Source organism: Lasioglossum baleicum, chromosome 5 (assembly GCF_051020765.1).
Source record: "Lasioglossum baleicum chromosome 5, iyLasBale1, whole genome shotgun sequence".
NCBI lineage: Eukaryota > Metazoa > Arthropoda > Insecta > Hymenoptera > Halictidae > Lasioglossum > Lasioglossum baleicum.
The window spans coordinates 2608773-2627004 of NC_134933.1; the positions used below are offsets into that span (position 1 = coordinate 2608773).

The 18232-nt window shown below is 41.2% G+C and overlaps 1 protein-coding gene and 1 long non-coding RNA gene across 2 annotated transcripts in view; both read right to left on the reverse strand.

Moving 5' to 3' along the window:
* LOC143208646 (uncharacterized) overlaps positions 1–18232 on the reverse strand; it is a 56199-nt gene that overhangs the window by 14294 nt on the left and 23673 nt on the right. The gene's annotated exons all lie outside the window — the stretch shown is intronic.
* On the reverse strand, positions 12406–15851 carry LOC143208823 (uncharacterized). Its single transcript, XM_076423667.1, has 7 exons — positions 15719–15851; positions 13929–14166; positions 13665–13844; positions 13447–13576; positions 13226–13363; positions 12951–13147; positions 12406–12867 (listed from the first exon to the last, which is right to left on the reverse strand). The coding sequence occupies exons 2-4, from the start codon at positions 14030–14032 to the stop codon at positions 13543–13545; spliced, it is 318 nt and encodes a 105-aa protein (XP_076279782.1). The 5' UTR covers positions 14033–14166; positions 15719–15851; the 3' UTR covers positions 12406–12867; positions 12951–13147; positions 13226–13363; positions 13447–13542.

The window sequence follows — 18232 nt, forward strand, 5'->3', positions numbered from 1 at the left end:
CATCATCCTCAGCAGAGCTGGCGAATTACAGATATCGAAGACTGACGACAACCCGTTGCAGACCGTGCCGTACAGTGTTACTAAGACGACATTGCGAGCAAGCGGTACGTATGTCATCCCAGACAATTATCTAGGTCATATAATTGTAGCAGGAGACCTGCCTGACCAAGGACTATGCGTGGAGGGAGGCCTCCGAGAAAAGGGCCCAGTTATACCGAGGTGCATCGTCTCTATGGACGAACAGGGAGAGACCATTCTGCCAGTGCTGAACATTACCGGTGAGGAGCTGACAATCAAGGAGGGAGACGTGGTATCGAGAGGAGAGGTGTACGAGGAGCGAACGTGCGAACGAGAAATCAACGACGAACCAGTGACGTCAGACCAGGTGGACACCGATCTAGTCGGCGAAGAAGCAGACAACATTCTTGCGGTACTAAACGATAATCGCGATATAATAGCGAATAATATATGTCAGATCGGGAAAACGGATAGGGCAACCATGCGCATAGAACTCATTTCGGAAAAACCATTAGTTTATCGACCCTATCGGTTATCGTACCACGAGCGGCAACAACTCCGAGATATGACAAACGATTTGAAAGACGCGGACATTATAGGGGATAGCGCCTCGCCATACGCGAGTCCGGTATTACTACTGCGAAAGAAAAACGGCGAAGTACGAATGTGCGTTGATTATCGCGGTATAAATAATTTAACGGTAAAGGACAGATATCCCCTACCACGAATAGACGATCAGTTAGATAGACTACGGGGATAAAAGCATTACACCAGCCTTGATCTCTTCAGCGGCTATTATCAAGTACTAGTAGATCCGAAATCGCGAGACAAGACAGCCTTCGTTACGCCGGATGGCCAATATCAATTCAAAAGAATGCCTTTCGGGCTATGCAATGCACCTTCGGTCTTTCAACGAATGGTAAATACGGTACTAGGTTCATTAAAGTACGATATAGCGTTGGCATATTTAGACGATGTCATAATCCCCAGTATGACGGTAGAAGAAGGTCTAGCACGTCTAACCACAATTTTTACAGTCTTTAGGGAAGCCGGATTGACAATTAATTTACGTAAATGTCACTTTTTCAAGTCACAAATTGAATACTTAGGCTTCGAAGTATCAGCGCTAGGGATACAACCGAGCGAGCGAAAAGTAGAATGCGTTAGGTCATTTCCAACGCCGAAAACAGCTCGCGACGTGAGGAGTTTCGTAGGACTGGCTAGCTATTTCCGACGATTCGTCAAAGGCTTTGACCTTATAGCAAAACCTCTGACGGACCTCTTAAAGAAAAACGAAAAATTTATTTGGGAAACAACTCAAAATAACGCATTTGAAATAATTAAAAGAATGTTGATATCGAAATCAGTCCTCACGATATACGACCACAGCGCGAAAACGGAGGTGCACACGGACGCATGTGCGTCAGGCTTAGGTGCGGTGCTGTTACAACAGCAAAATGGAAAGGATTGGCACCCAATTAGTTTTTATAGCCGCAAAACAACGCCAGAAGAGGCAAAATATCATTCTTTCGAGCTAGAAGCTCTTGCCATTGTTTGCGCTTTAGAGCGATTTCGCGTGTATTTGATAGGGATTCATTTTGTTATAAAAACAGACTGCAACAGCCTAAAAATGTTAGGTAGCAAAAGGGATCTAAATCCTCGCATCGGTAGATGGTTCGTCAAATTATCAGAATTTAACTATTCAATCGAATACCACACTGCCAAACAAAATGACGTAGCGGACGTATTAAGTCGAAACCCGGTAGAAGAAGCACAGGAAACGGTTGTCACAGGACTTCCAGTTCTAGGAATCAAAATTAATACCGATTGGATAGCGGCGATGCAACGAGCAGACGCGGAAATTTTAGCATTGCGTGATCGTTTAGAAGCAGGCGAGCGAGACGTCCATGATAAATTCACTATGTACAATGCGCGAGTGTACAAAATTACGAAAGGGCGTTGGCGATTGTACGTACCGACCGAACTGCGATATGAGGTAGTAGCGGAAGCGCACAAGTCATTAGCTCACTTGGGAATTGAAAAAACCCTTAGCAAAGTAAAGGAGACGTATTACTTTCCGAAAATGCGCGATTTTGTTACGAAATACGTGAATAGATGCATAAGCTGCTTGTATTATAAGAATCCCGGCGGCAAAAAGCCCGGATTTTTACACCCACTAGATAAAGGTAATACACCGTTTCAGAGCGTGCATATAGACCATTTAGGGCCACTACCGACCACCGAACAAGGAAATAAATACATAGTCGCAACCATATGCGGATACAGTAAATACGTGACATTACAGGCAGTAGTAGATGTCGGCGCGGAAACTACGTTAAAATTTCTATTAGGCTTCATGTCGCATTACGGGCGACCAGAAAGGATTATAAGCGATCGGGGTACGGCGTTTACCGCTCACGTATTCGAAAAATTTTGTAACGAGCACGAGATTCAACACATAAAAATTGCTACGGGTACGCCGCGCGCCAATGGACAGATCGAGCGATTGAATAGCGTTATACTTAACTGTCTTTCCACGACTACTGAAAATTTATTCGGTGAAGACTGCGATAGACATGTACACGAAAGTCCAGTAGACGCTGAACAGCAGCCAACACAGAGTAACACGTAGAACTCCATACGATATCATTTTCAATTATAAAGTTACCGGATGGCACGAAAGTCCATTGACTCGCGAGATCCGCGAAATCAACGAAGAGTTAGGAACACAGGAAGAAGGAGCGTGCGTTGCTACACTGTTAGAGAAAAACAAAGAAGCGCTCGCTAAACAATTTAATAAGACACGAACTAAAGCTAGACAATACAAAATAGGCGATATAGTTTTATTGAAAAGCGAATCACCCGCGACGGGCGAAAGCCGTAAATTGACACCGAAATATCGTGGTCCATATGAGGTAGAACAGGTTCTTGAAAACGATCGCTATGTAATACGCGACATTGAGGGCGAGCAGCAAAGTCAGCGAGCTTACCGCGGAATTGTAGCAGTAGACAAACTGAAACACATTAATATGAGCGCAGGGGAATATAAAAATCGAACGCAGACGCGCGCAGCAGTTGTAAAACCACACGAAATAGAAATAGATTAGAACAGTAAATGTATGTATATGTATGTACGAAACGAACAGTTATTGTAAATGCATCGACGAGGGCGTCGAAAATGCAGGAATGGCCGAACTATGGTCACCGTGTAGCAGTATGCCGTATGAGTGAGTGAGAGAGAGAGACTGAGAGAGAGTAGAGTGAGAAAGAGTAAAGTGAGAATCGCGGCAGGTGTCGCATAATGACCATTAGCGACACCTAACGAATCATGTACGCCTTACATCGGCAATTGTATGAATATGCAGAGATTGAAACGAACCGCAGAAGTGTACGGACGTTGTCGAATAAAACTTGTGAAGAGCACCACACTAACTTTTCAAAAAAATTAAACTCGCGGGTAGCGGTTTTCATCTTAGCCCACAGCTGTCCCGCTATCATTCGTACGGGGCAGTGTTTTGAACTAGTCAGAACATAAACAAATCCGCGAGCAACACAACACGCCTTTTCGGGCAACGTTGCAATCTATTGGTGTGATTTTTGAGCTGGTACATTATAATTTAGAATGTGGAAGTCCCTTCCAACACGTGTTGGCCACGTGTTTTCCTTCGTGCTTTTGTCGGACGGTGGTCATAAAGTAATTTATGCTCGTCAACGAAACTTATTTTTACGCTACCCTCATTTATACCTGTCTTTACCTGTAATAAAATTTATGGACTTAAGGTAACGGACGAACAGGAGAACACCTTCTATGTGCAGCTGTTTGTAGTTATTGGGGTGTTTCACATTCCATGTGTACCGTATGAAATTTTTAAACGGTGTGTACAAGGTCAATCAAGTTGCAAAGTGTCGCAGTGTAAAATGAACAATTTACTTACTACTTTCCTATGCATACTCCCCTCTACGTGTATTCTCGAAGACTACATACAATGACTCCCACTAATATTTGGACACTCCAAAAAAGACGATAACTTTCCAAATATTGGACTATATGATTTGAGCTTTTTTAGAAAACCAGATCAATTAGTTTACTACAGGACGCGAAAGGAAATTTTTTCTTTTTTACGTGGGCCTATATTGAAAATTTAAAACATACGTTTTGTAGATCTGTGTCAATTCTGAAAATTCCTTCAAAATCAGTCGATGTTGCAATAAGCTGCAAACGTTCAAAGATGTTGAAAATTTTAATTTTTCACGAATTTTAACCGATTTTGATGAAACTTTCACAATTGACACAGACCTACAAAACGTACTTTTTAAATTTTCAATATAGGCCCTGTGACGTGGCAGTTTTGCCAACGTCACCCGATGCCGGTTATCGGAAGACCGGGTCACCCTCTGGCAGCCTAATACGCGAGAGGCGCCGTGGCGAGCGCTCGCCCTGGGTGCGAACGAGACCCATGGGCGAGTTCTAATATTTTTGGAGCGTCGCGCCAATTGCGCGACGCGTATCTGCAGGACCGTAGTCGGGCCCCAAGGGGGGGCCCGAAGCACCTCTCCCGCCGAGAAACGGAAAACGGATCGGCGTCGGCGAAAACTCCGACCCCGAGGAAGCGAGGGATCAACGTGGCCCAGGATAGACAACCTGGAGGCGCCGTCGAGGACATGCGATGCCAAGCCAGGGATCTCAACTGTCTCGCCGTCGCCTCATCCGGAGAGAAACCTGGCCAGTTGCCGGATTGGCTCGCGTCGATCGCCTCTGAGGGAAACGGCGAATCAACGAACATCGCTGCCGGAGAATCATCGAATCGCAGGACGCCAAGGACCGTCGCGCAGGGCTAGGCCCCGTCCGAAAATCTATTAGCGATCGGTCGAATTGCGTGCGGGGGGACGAGAGCGGCAAGAGGGGGACGCTCCGCTTCCGCGTTCCCGAGTCACACCGCGAGAGATCACTTCTTCGTTGGCTTTAGCGAAAACTAGTTGCGAATTTCGAACCTTAATTATTGCATAAGAACTATGGTATTTGCGAAGCGAGCTGCCGGACACAGGGGGACGAGAACGTGAGACCATCCATCGTTGCCCTGGGTAAGCTTCTGTCAGATCTCATTTCGATAAAGTGATCTTTCTCGCGTTGGCTCGGTAGTGTGTCGTGTCCGCGATCGCGTCGTAGAAACACCGATCTGATTTCGTAGCTGCCGGTATTCGAGACGGATTCGAAGTAATCCGCGAGGGGCGAGAATCCGGTGTGTAATAGACGCGCGGGGAATATATTTCGCGGGTGCCCGTGCTAGAGGTCGGATGGCGAGGACCCGCGTGTAGACTTGACCTCGCTACGCGCGGCGAAGGAGGAATTGCGAGCATCGGGCACTATTATGTTTTCGAGGATCCGCGCGTCATTGTCGTTTGTATTCGAACCTCGAGTCGTCCCACGGTGCGACGCCGCCACGTGCTCTCGTCGTATTTCCGCAACTTGTTCTGCCGACGAGAAGCTTATAATAACGCGTATTCCATCCGAATTCGGGCGTAGAACGCGAAGATCGTGAACGCCGACGTTAAAATCACGTTGCTGCCGGATTCACTGCGTACAGAAAAGGACCAGGAAAGGTCGAAGAGCGCGTACAACGCGTTGTCGTTGCCGACCACCTGTTACGCGTCGGTTAACCTCGAAACGCTGCCAGTCGCTGCCGGCTGCGTTATTGTAACATCGGACTAATAAACAGTGTTAACCCAGATCGTACGAGAGTGTTTGTTGCGTGAGAAACCTTCCCGCCGCGGGGAATGCCTCGTGTTCGACCCGCGTAGAATCCTGCGACCATTCGTATCTCGTCTTCGCGTAATATCGATTGTCCCGGGCTCGTATGGGTGTCTCTCGTCGTGTGTAATAGCGAATTTAGCGTGGCATCTTCTGTGCCTGGCGCCCGAACTTTACGTAAGAGATCTCGAGAGACGACGAGCCTGCGTACAATTTTTGTCCCGGGTGGACCACGTTTCGCGCGGCCGAACGTGGCCCGGCGGTATCGCTTGTAAATACCCGGAGTCGCTATCGTTTCGCTAAGAAACGAGAAACGACGTGACAGCCCACATAAAAAAATTGTAAAATTCAACTTTTAGTATTTTTTCTACAATTCCGATCAATTGCAATTTTTTAAAAAATTTCTTTTCCCATTCTGTAGTAAACTAATTGCTCTAGCTTCACAAAAAAGTTAAAATCGTATAGTAGAATATTTAAAAAGTCATCGTCTTTTTTTGAGCGTCCGAATATTAGTGGGAGTTGCTGTATGTAGCATTTTTACATTTATTTTCCTCCGGAGAAGTCGGGGCGCCTACAAATTATTTTACAGTCAACATATGTTGCCCGAGAAAGTGCCGACTTTCAACTCAATAGTAATGAACTGTGATACACCTCTCCATAGAGAACAGCCCCGGGAACGGCACATAAACAAAGCGAGCCTATCGCTAAGTCTTGCTATCATCCCCACCACAGCCCCGCGCCTGTAGCCTCAAATGTTTTGACTTTGACGTTGGACGCTACGTAGTACATATGTGTGGCCGCTGTAGCCAATATTTCGACGACAGCCGAAAGTGCGTGTGAAACGAGGTCTGCCTCCTCCACTCTGATCCAATCGGCCGCGCGTTCGTAACTAGATACGTCCTGCCTGGGAACCTTCTTCTCAGGCTCGCATCAATACAATGTCAACAGTTCGGACCCATACGAGATGGCGCCTTGCCAGTCCCTACAATCGCGTAGTAGTGGGCGGTAGCGGTTTATTATATCTGAACCCACTGCGCTGTTCCCCCCCATCGCTCGTACTTACGGGGCAGTGTATTGGACTACTTGTTGGACATAAACAAATTGAAAATGTTTTTCACTACGTGGAAGGTGTAATGTCTAAAGAATATTCAGCAATTTTATTCACCCGAAACAACAAACAATTCAAACCTAACAGCTGTTTGTAGTTACTGGAGTATTTCACATCTCATGTGTGTCGTATGAAATTTTTACATGATGCGTACAGTTGCAAAGTATCGTAGTGGGCGAAATGACACTATTGGTTTCCCTAAAATGAACATTTTATTATTTTCCGGTGTATCCGAAATAATTTTTGATATCATATGTGTATTAGGTTGGAAGGAAAGAGTTATGGCGCATTTTAAATAAGCAAGTAATTTTACTTGTATATCGAAAACACATGTTGCTAATTAGTCATTGAGATACGGGAATTGACAGGTAACCTGAATGATGGCAACAAGTTGTTACGAACAATGAAAAAAGAACGGTATTTCAAAGAGCAAGAATCGTAGAATACGACCACATATTTAAACATTTTTTCACACTAGATCCGGTGGAAAATTTGCAGAACAAAGATATGTCTGTAATATATTTTTTAGCAATTATTTTAAATCATTATTTAAGAAGAATTCACCAAGCGGTAGGAACGTTTCCGTCTTCCATGATGTTATAAAGGAGACCTACCGATAGTTTACCTAAGGAGTTGTAGAGCACATAAAAACCTTTTTTTTGTGCCACGCACAGCAGGCAGCCGCGACCCCCGTCGAGAGTTTATGACCTGACGGCTGCGGCCCGGCGCGAAAAGGGAGAGAAAAGGACCCTTTAGTTTGCATCGTCTCCGGCGCGCGGACATGTTGGACCATTTAGTTTGGTGTCCGGTGGGCTGGTCGTAATTCGTGAGGCTCGCACAAAGGCCAAGCGCTGGGGATCGTGTCTTACCCCAGGGGTTCGCGGACAAACCCCAGGGGTTCCCTGAATCTTTTACTCCCCTCTACACCTCAGGAGATGCCAATCCTAGAGCTGGTCCGTCGCCGATCCGTCGCCGGAGAAATTCCAAGCTCTCCGAAATCTTTCCGGCGCCGCTCCGGCGTGGCATAGGCAGAATATAACATGCTGTATTTATTTAAAAAGCTATTGACTAGAACTTGTCAGAGTTTGTCGTGTCAATAGGTGGCGAATACGTTGTTAAGGAATTTAAACGTTATAACAAAGAGTTTGATTTTTTTGAAAAGTTAGTACAATTATTAATTGATTACACGACGTGGAAAAAGATTTGTGGAAAATGCAATTGGTCGGAATTGCAGAGGAAATACTAACAGTTGTATTTCGCAATTTTTTTGGGGTGGCTCTTTATTGAAAATTTGAAGAGCACGTTGTGTGGATCTATTCCTGGCCAGCGTTTCTCTTGCAAATTATTAGAAAAACATGAAAGAGGAAAAAGTAGTACATACTGTTTTTTATACGCAATGGAACGACATATGTAATTTTTTTGTGTTTATGATATTTTGTTAGACGTAAATCCGTATATTGTACAGCGACCCTCAAGGTCATGCAAGTTCGGAAACGAAAAAAGCATTTTGAATATTTAATACCAATGTGTTTGCAAGTATTTCAAAATGCTTCTTTCGTTTCTGACCTTGCATGACCTTGAGGGTCACTGCACAGTATACGAATGAATTCGACTAGACACGCGCTCTCATGTGACATAAGAAATAATAAAGCATTCTATTTAAAAAAATTGAAGGTCACCTTCGTATCTAACAAAATATTATAAACACAGAATAATTACATATGTTGTTGCGTTGTGCGTATAAAAAACAGTATGTACTACTTTTTCCTCTTTCATGTTTTTCTAATAATTTGAAAGAAAAACGCTGGCCAGGAATAGCGTGAAACACCCTGTAGATCCACACAACGTGCTCTTGAAATTTTTAATAAAGGGCCACCCCAAAAAAATTGCGAAATACAACTGTTAGTATTTCCTCTGCAATTCCGACCAATTGCAATTTTCTACAAATCTTTTTCACGTCATGTTGTCAATTAATTGTACTAACTTTTCAAAAAAATTAAACTCGCGGGTAGCGGTTTTCATATCTTAGCCCACAGCTGTCCCGCTATCATTCGTACGGGGCAGTGTTTTGAACTAGTCAGAACATAAACAAATCCGCGAGCAACACAACACGCCTTTTCGGGCAACGTTGCAATCTATTGGTGTGATTTTTGAGCTGGTACATTATAATTTAGAATGTGGAAGTCCCTTCCAACACGTGTTGGCCACGTGTTTTCCTTCGTGCTTTTGTCGGACGGTGGTCATAAAGTAATTTATGCTTGTCAACGAAACTTATTTTTACGCTACCCTCATTTATACCTGTCTTTACCTGTAATAAAATTTATGAACTTAAGGTAACGGACGAACAGGAGAACACCTTCTATGTGCAGCTGTTTGTAGTTATTGGAGTGTTTCACATTCCATGTGTACCGTATGAAATTTTTAAACGGTGTGTACAAGGTCAATCAAGTTGCAAAGTGTTGCAGTGTAAAATGAACAATTTACTTACTACTTTCCTGTGCATACTCCCCTCTACGTGTATTCTCGAAGACTACATACAATGACTCCCACTAATATTTGGACACTCCAAAAAAGACGATAACTTTTCAAATATTGGACTATATGATTTGAGCTTTTTTAGAACGTCAGATCAATTAGTTTACTACAGGACGCGAAAGGAAATTTTTTCTTTTTTACGTGGGCCTATATTGAAAATTTAAAACATAGGTTTTGTAGATCTGTGTCAATTCTGAAAATTCCTTCAAAATCAGTCGATGTTGCAATAAGCTGCAAACGTTCAAAGATGTTGAAAATTTCAATTTTTCACGAATTTTAACCGATTTCGATGAAACTTTCACAATTGACACAGACCTACAAAACGTACTTTTTAAATTTTCAATATAGGCCCACATAAAAAAATTGTAAAATGCAACTTTTAGTATTTTTTCTACAATTCCGATCAATTGCAATTTTTTAAAAAATTTCTTTTCCCATCCTGTAGTAAACTAATTGCTCTATAGCTTCACAAAAAAGTTGAAATCGTATAGTAGAATATTTAAAAAGTCATCGTCTTTTTTTAAGCGTCCGAATATTAGTGGGAGTCGCTGTATGTAGCATTTTTACATTTATTTTCCTCCGGAGAAGTCGGGGCGCCTACAAATTATTTTACAGTCAACACATGTTGCCCGAGAAAGTGCCGACTTCCAACTCAATAGTAATGAACTGTGATACACCTCTCCATAGAGAACAGCCCCGGGAACGGCACATAAACAAAGCGAGCCTATCGCTAAGTCTTGCTATCATCCCCACCACAGCCCCGCGCCTATAGCCCCAATGTTTTGACTTTGACGTTGGACGCTACGTAGTATGTGTGGCCGCTGTAGCCAATATTTCGACGACAGCCGAAAGTGCGTGTGAAACGAGGTCTGCCTCCTCCACTCTGATCCAATCGGCCGCGCGTTCGTACCTAGATACGTCCTGGCTGGGAACCTTCTTCTCAGGCTCGCATCAATACAATGTCAACAGTTCGGACCCATACAAGATGGCGCCTTGCCAGTCCCTACAATCGCGTAGTAGTGGGCGGTAGCGGTTTATTATATCTGAACCCACTGCGCTGTTCCCCCCCATCGCTCGTACTTACGGGGCAGTGTATTAGACTACTTGTTGGACATAAACAAATTGAAAATGTTTTTCACTACGTGGAAGGTGTAATGTCTGAAGAATATTCAGCAATTTTATTCACCCGAAAGAACAAACAATTCAAACCTAACAGCTGTTTGTAGTTACTGGAGTATTTCACATCACATGTGTGTCGTATGAAATTTTTACATGATGCGGACAGTTGCAAAGTATCGTAGTGGGCGAAATGACACTATTGGTTTCCATAAAATGAACATTTTATTATTTTCCGGTGTATCCGAAATAATTTTTGATATCATATGTGTATTAGGTTGGAAGGAAAGAGTTATGGCGCATTTTAAATAAGCAAGTAATTTTACTTGTATATCGAAAACACATGTTGCTAATTAGTCATTGAGATACGGGAATTGACAGGTAACCTGAATGATGGCAACAAGTTGTTACGAACAATGAAAAAAGAACGGTATTTCAAAGAGCAAGAATCGTAGAATACGACCATATATTTAAACATTTTTTCACACTAGATCCGGTGGAAAATTTGCAGAACAAAGATATGTCTCTAATATATTTTTTAGCAATTATTTTAAATCATTATTTAAGAAGAATTCACCAAGCGGTAGGAACGCTTCCGTCTTCCATGATGTTATAAAGGAGACCTACCGATAGTTTACCTAAGGAGTTGTAGAGCACATAAAAACCTTTTTTTTGTGCTACGCACAGCAGGCAGCCGCGACCCCCGTCGAGAGTTTATGACCTGACGGCTGCGGCCCGGCGCGAGGAAAAATTTCGGAGAGAAATCGGACCGGTGCTGCCGATGTCCGTCGCCCTATCCTTAAGCATTGGGGCCGGCCGGAGGCTGTGGCAAACTAAAGGGTCCTTTATTATTGTCCGCTTCTGTCCGAACGCGCCCGACGAGGTCGACCACGTTCGGGCCACCCGCCCGATGTGTTACGGATAGACAGCGGGTCTTTATGCAAAATAAAAAACGTCAGAGTTATTTACTGTAACTGTTGCCGGTCAAATCTGGAGTCGGTGAAATGTCGGTGAAAACCGTGTGCACCGTCCGGCGCAATGTTCGTCGAAATGTCATAACATCTCCAAAAATTCAAGTCTTTTAGTCTCGAATCTAATGTCGTTAATGCTTCGTACAGAGCTGAACATTTCGCTTTGAAACTTTAATTGACTGTGTGAAATCAGGGACTTAATCTCGGTAAAATATTTATACATACCGGACAATACCGGTAACGGTACTATGCCAAGCGGCTGAAATAACACCGAAACCGTTAATATACTTTTTCGAGCAAAAGCTTCTGAAAAACTAAGTTTAGGCTTTTGTTGTGCCATGGCCGAACTGCAATGTGCCACCAGCCGTACCCTTAAGAGTTAATAGCCGTAATAACCATAAACACATTAAAGACCAAATCGGTCTAACCAGATTCCTTGGGGTTACCGTGCGCTCGCTACCCCCGCCATATAAAAGATTCTGTAGACTTTTTCAAATACAGTGATATCCAATATTAATACAGTATGATTGTTTAAACACGTTTAAACAATGGTTTTGGAAACAGCAGGACAAACGATTTTTTCGAATCCATATTTATTAAGCCTAAGATTTTTAAAACTAAGACAATGAAAAAACACTATCCGAATACCCGAAATGTCATCGAAAACGGTCAACACATAAGCCGAATCGAGCCCGCTCGACTTCCCTCGACCCGATCTACCTGACGATTCCGACGGCCCGCACATCCCTAATATCTACATTTATTTTAAAACTTAAATATTGATGACAAACGAATAAAATTTTATTTAATCTATAAGGAGGAACGCGCGTAACATTCATATTTGTTAAACTATGGTTAAAAGTAACAATTCTGAATTAATTAAATTAATTTTGCTACGCCGCAGGGAGAGTTGGTGAAAGGATGATGGACGAATTGCGCAAGTAGTAATAAATATTATGAGTTTTTATGCATCTTTTATTCATGATTGTTTATTATTCAAACAGAAAGTGAAAATCTTTCCTATGTAGGAATCTATACCCTAATTTATCTTGGAATTTCGTCTTCTTCCCGAAACGTGTGGTCGGTGACATACGGTGTGTCATGAATACCAGGATACCTAAAAAATACAGGAAAAATCATTGATATACAATATATGTTTGTACATGTGTACAATGACATCTTCCCCTTCCCCAGTTGCTTCCTTCTCCTCCTTTCCTGGACAGCATTGCATTTTTCCTCGGATTTCAATAGATTTCCACATTACCACGGAGGTACTATTGTTAATGCGTTTTTTTAAAAAGTGGTATCCCCGGTAGGCCTATTCCACTTTGCAATAGTCCGGCTTCATTGCCCTTCAGGAATATGCGATCCTAAGAAAAAAATAATCATTAGTTCACATATTAATGGATTATATATACTCATTTTTATTACATTTTTCTTATAATATACTTACGACACTGCTGACGTCTCCTCCATTTCACGGTGGCGGGCCCACGGTGGTGGTAGCGGCGGCGGAGGTCGCCCTGGACGCCTTCCGGTTCCGCTGCTTCGCCGCTTTCAGCGCGAGTTGCGCCTTCATCGCGAGTTGCGCCTTCATCGCGAACTCCTTCTCTGTTGGCGGGGGGAACGAACGGCTCCGCGCCGTTGCGTCTGTAAGATTTATTCAAAGCAAGATAAACAATGAATTGAGAATGAAATTAAACTATGTCGATGATGTGCAATGCTTACCGTAGATGGCTCGCATGATCCGCGTGTTGTGCAGCGGTCGCGTTTCGTAAGCGCCCAGCCACGCGTACGAGGCTGCTTAAAGCAGGTACTGACCGCCTCTCTTAACGTTGATCCTCCCCATCTGGCGAAGTACCGAACCTGAATAAAAAATAAATATTAGTTTATACATTGATAAATTTGATATACGTACTTTTATTATTTCTCTGTTCCAATGTACTTACTACACTGTTAAAGTCCTCTGCAGGACCTACCGCAAAGCTCTCTACCTCTTCTACGGAGCGTAGAGGTAGAAACTGCGGCCACTCCACCTGCACCCCTCATTCAACAGCCATAGGCCCTCGAAGTTGCCCCCTGTTGATTGTAGGAGCAAAGAAGGATTAGTAAATGAAACATCTTTTCGACAAACATATAATTTCAACTAATTCTGAGGATGACTCACTCCAGATCGTCGCTCAATGTGGCCTGGTTGCGCAGCAGTTGGGCCTGGACCTGTTTGTCGTCTGCATTTCGATTCTGAAGGTCGTTCACCTGCTCCTTCAATTTGACCACGTGCTCCACCAATTGGTCCATGCCTTGCATCATGAGGCCCTGATTTTGCAGTACCAAATCAAATTGGCCGCTAAAACAAATGCAAACATTACACCGTGTACTACAAAATTCAATTATAATTATTGCTGCATTTAAAAATATGTATACAACTTACTTTTGACACTGTTCAGCGCTTCTTGCTTCGTTGAGAGGTGGCAATGAACAAGTCGGAAACTTCACCTCCGGCTCGTTCTGTAGGGCTTCCAACCTCCTGCGCATGGCGTCGTAATCGCTCTCATTTTGTTTCGGAAGCGGAACAAGGCGCTGCCTCTTTTTGACCAGACAGTCGTTGTCGGAGATATGGCATTTTTATACCTCTCCGGTTTCGGCGCATTTCTTTTCGGGCGTTCCTTCTGAAATGTATGAAACGTATTTTTCTATTTTAAACAAATATTGTGATGTTATTATAAAAGATATTGAATTGTATTATATTTAGCTAAAAAAACTGCTATAAAACAAAAATCTATTTAATCTATTCCCCTATCTATAAGATCGTGTAAATATCATTTCCCATGCTATCCCAGCGTTAAAGTTATTATAGTTTAATCCATCCGCGGCATGTCATCTTATGCGTATACGTTTGGATCCAGCGCCGAAACTCCGCAACGAACTAATGTAAGACATTGGAAAGATTTGTTTAGATTCTTTTTTTTACGGAAGAAGCTTTAGAAAGCAGGCACAAAGATTTTAAAAAATTCAGATTGAAAAATACAAGAAAATTTTCCAGATTGATTACGAATCAAGATTTATTTTATAGACTTCTGTTTACATCTGATCCGTATGTATCCACTGCACGAATAAACTTGAAGAAAGAACATAATAGATGCGGAAGCTATAAAATTAATTATTAAATAGCTTCAAAAGATATGCAGTTAAATAAAATTGATATTTGTTATTGTTTTTTTTTGTTACAAATATTGTTTTTTTTTATATTTCATGTTATTCGTTGTATGTTATTATTGTTATATTATAAAACCGTTATTGTTATCACATTTTTATAACAAAAGATCTACAAAAATGTTACTAAATCATTGTATATTAAAAAATATCTTTTATATATAAAAATTATATATAAAAAATATCTTTTGACACAGTTATGAGGCGTTTTTGGCTTCTTGGTACTTTTTGTATACGTTGATTCAGAACAGATTCCTCAAATTTACATTTTACCCATTCCATGAAACATTGTATGTGTGAAACATAAATATAAAATACACACTTACGAAGAAAAAAGGGTTTGGAAGATTGTATTTAAACAATTTTTTTTTAGTTAAAAATATGAATGAAAATTAATTTAAAATTATTGTTTAACAAACGAAAAAAATATTCATTTGTCTATAGTTCAAATTGACTATTTTTTAAATGAATTTTAGTGCAAATTTAATCTCGATATCTCTTATGGTTCAAAAGTTATAACAAAAAGTCACTAAATTTCTCGATTTGGACCACTGTGCGCCGATACTCTCTGTACAGATCAGAGACGTGTTATCACGCGACGCAATGTCGCTTGTGCCGATGCCACGGACATGTTATCCCGCGACGCAATACCGTTCGTGCGGTGCTACAGACAACATATCTCGCGTGCTTACATGGGCTTTTTCGAAGAAATGTTACGGGCAATGATAAAATGATGGAAAGCAACGTTTCCGGCTGGAAATGGACAGGAAAAGAATAAAATTGCTTTCAGGGTAACATTTTTTCGAAAAAGCTCATGTAATAATGAAGCACGCGAGATATGTCGTCAGTAGCACCGCGCTAACGGTATTGCGTCGCGTGACCATAGTTTCGACGTTGCGATATAACACGTCCATGAGAACGAAGCGGTTAATGACAAATAGAGAGATTATGGGGCGGACGTTTTTCACGAACTTTGGCTACTAGAAATTGTAGAAATTTCAAACTTACGTTATTCATGATGTCGCTATGTCACTGGTCACTGGTCGCTATGTCACTGGTCACTACAAAACCGCCGCGCGTTACTCGTGGTGACACTCGAGTAAAAGTCGAGAGGATCGCGTCTCAAGAGCAGTGATGCCAGAATCGGGGACGCGAGGACGCTTCCCCTCCAGCACAGGTTCCCCCTCTCTGACGGACCGTCCTCGCCGTAGCTTCTGCTACGCACGCGCTACACACGAACGTACTTCTACTCTGCCCGTGTGAGTGCATGCTCGATTGCACGCGCGCTACACAAACAAGCGTACCTCTACCATGTCCGTGTGACTACCTGCTCGACCGAACGCGTCGGCGACGCGTTCCTTCGATTTTCACCAATTTTCATGTTGCCGAAGTTTCGGAAGCACGAGTCGGAAAGTCGGGATCTGGAGACGGCGCGCATTTGATTCCCGGGACGGCGCGGCGCGGCGCGGTGCACATTTTGCTATAACTTTTGATCTAAGAAAGATATCGAAGCGAAATTTGGACTAAATTTTTTTTTTAAAAACCGGGTTTAATGGTTTATCCTAAAATATGTTTTGTATTTCTTAAAAAATTTTTCTCGTTGATCTTTAAAGTCAAGGTAGTCTAGAAGGCCCCCAACACAAATTGATTTTTAGTCGAACCATGCTCAATAAACAATTACGAAAAAATTTATAAATATTCCACTTAATAGCACACATGATTGAGATTTTTTTCAGATTTTTCAGATTATGCAGACATGTTTAAAAAAATTGAAAATCTCGAAACATTCGAAGAAAATGCATATTTCGTATTGAACTTTTCGAGATACCAGTTTTATAAAAATTCATTAGTCCGATATTATTGAAACAATTGTCCTTAATTTTTCTCAGAATTTTTTATAAATTGTATCGTTAAAAAATCAAAATCAAGTTTTTCGATACTTCTTTGTTGATGTATTATGTAATACTGAATATTTTTATAATCAGAAAAATAATGTACAGACTTGATAATGCAATATAAAATATTTTATTTACGTTATATTTCAATATACATATGTGCATCACTCCTAACAATTTTGGTAATCACATAATTATTGTAACGACATTTTACATATATCAGGTCGTTAAGTATGAAACTAGACAAATAAAACACAAATTTCAAACACATTTGTCGATGACAGACATTTATCCCTTATGTCGGGAAAGCATTTATATGAAAATTCATCGCCCTCGCAAAGTTATAATCAATTAACTTTGCACTCGTTTTCGAACTAGTGAGGTCGTGTTTTCTTCGTTAATCGTTCGATAGCTTAGTTCATATAGTAAACAGCCAACAGTATGGATGAAGAGAGTGGAAGAGATGAGAGAAAGGATGAGCAGCGGAACCGGGGGTCCAGAGTGTGTGAATGAGTGAAGAAGAATGTGTGAGGAATGAGTGAACGGTGTGCTCTCTCTCTCTCGTGTTTAAGTGTAAATTTAAGTTAAGAATGAAGCGATAAGGAAGGTGAAGTTTGTAAGCCGAGCGGAGGTCCGTGTTTGTACCCCGAGATGGGAAGTAAAATACTATTATTATTATTATTATTATTATTATAGTAAACAGCCTACAGTTTCTTTGTCGCGTTTTTAATACTTTTTAATGGGTTTTTAACATTTTTTTTATCTTATTAGGAATTTATTTTAGTGAGAGACCATATTCATCGATAAAAAAGGATAAGTATACGTTACTATTTATATTGAGTCCTACAAGATTGCAATTAGAATTACGATTTTAATTATGTCTACTTTTTCTTTGAATATAGCAACGCGTGGGTGTCAGCGGTAATGAAATAGCAGATTCAAGAATGACTTCAAAGAAAAGCGAAGTGTATCGTTACATTAATATTTCATTCTGTAAGTACTTTGTACTTATAACTTTAACTATGTGTTTTTTTTATGTTGTAGAAAGACAGAGGACCATTTAAAATCGCGGTAACGTAAAATCAATAATAGCAGATTCAAGAATGACTTCAAAGAAAAGAGAAGTGTATCGTTACATTAATATTTCATTCTGTAAGTACTTTGTAATTATAACTTTAACTATGTGTTTTTTTTATGTTGTAGAAAGACAGAGGACCATTTAAAATCGCGGTAACGTAAAATCAATATTAGCAGATTCAAGAATGACTTCAAAGAAAAGAGAAGTGTATCGTTACATTAATATTTCATTCTGTAAGTACTTTGTAATTATAATTTTAACTATGTGTTTTTTTTATGTTGTAGAAAGGCAGAGGACCATTTAAAATCGCGATAACGTAAAATCAATATTAGCAGATTCAAGAATGACATCAAAGAAAAGAGAAGTGTATCGTTACATTAATATTTCATTCTGTAAGTACTTTGTAATTATACCTTTGACTATGTGTTTTTTTATGTTGTAGAAAGGCAGAGGACCATTTAAAATCGCGGTAACATAAAATCAATATTAGCAGATTCAAGAATGACTTGAAAGAAAAAAGATAAGTGTATGATTACATTAATATTTCAT

Bases quoted from the DNA above. Each gene is read 5' to 3' on its own strand.
- LOC143208823 (XM_076423667.1), bottom strand. From the start codon at position 14,032: ATGCGCAGGAGGTTGGAAGCCCTACAGAACGAGCCGGAGGTGAAGTTT. The intron at 13,845-13,928 runs GTAAGTTGTATA...CATTTGTTTTAG, and splicing joins AGCGCTGAACAGTGTCAAAA to CGGCCAATTTGATTTGGTAC. The intron at 13,577-13,664 runs GTGAGTCATCCT...TACAATCAACAG, and splicing joins ACATTGAGCGACGATCTGGA to GGGGCAACTTCGAGGGCCTA.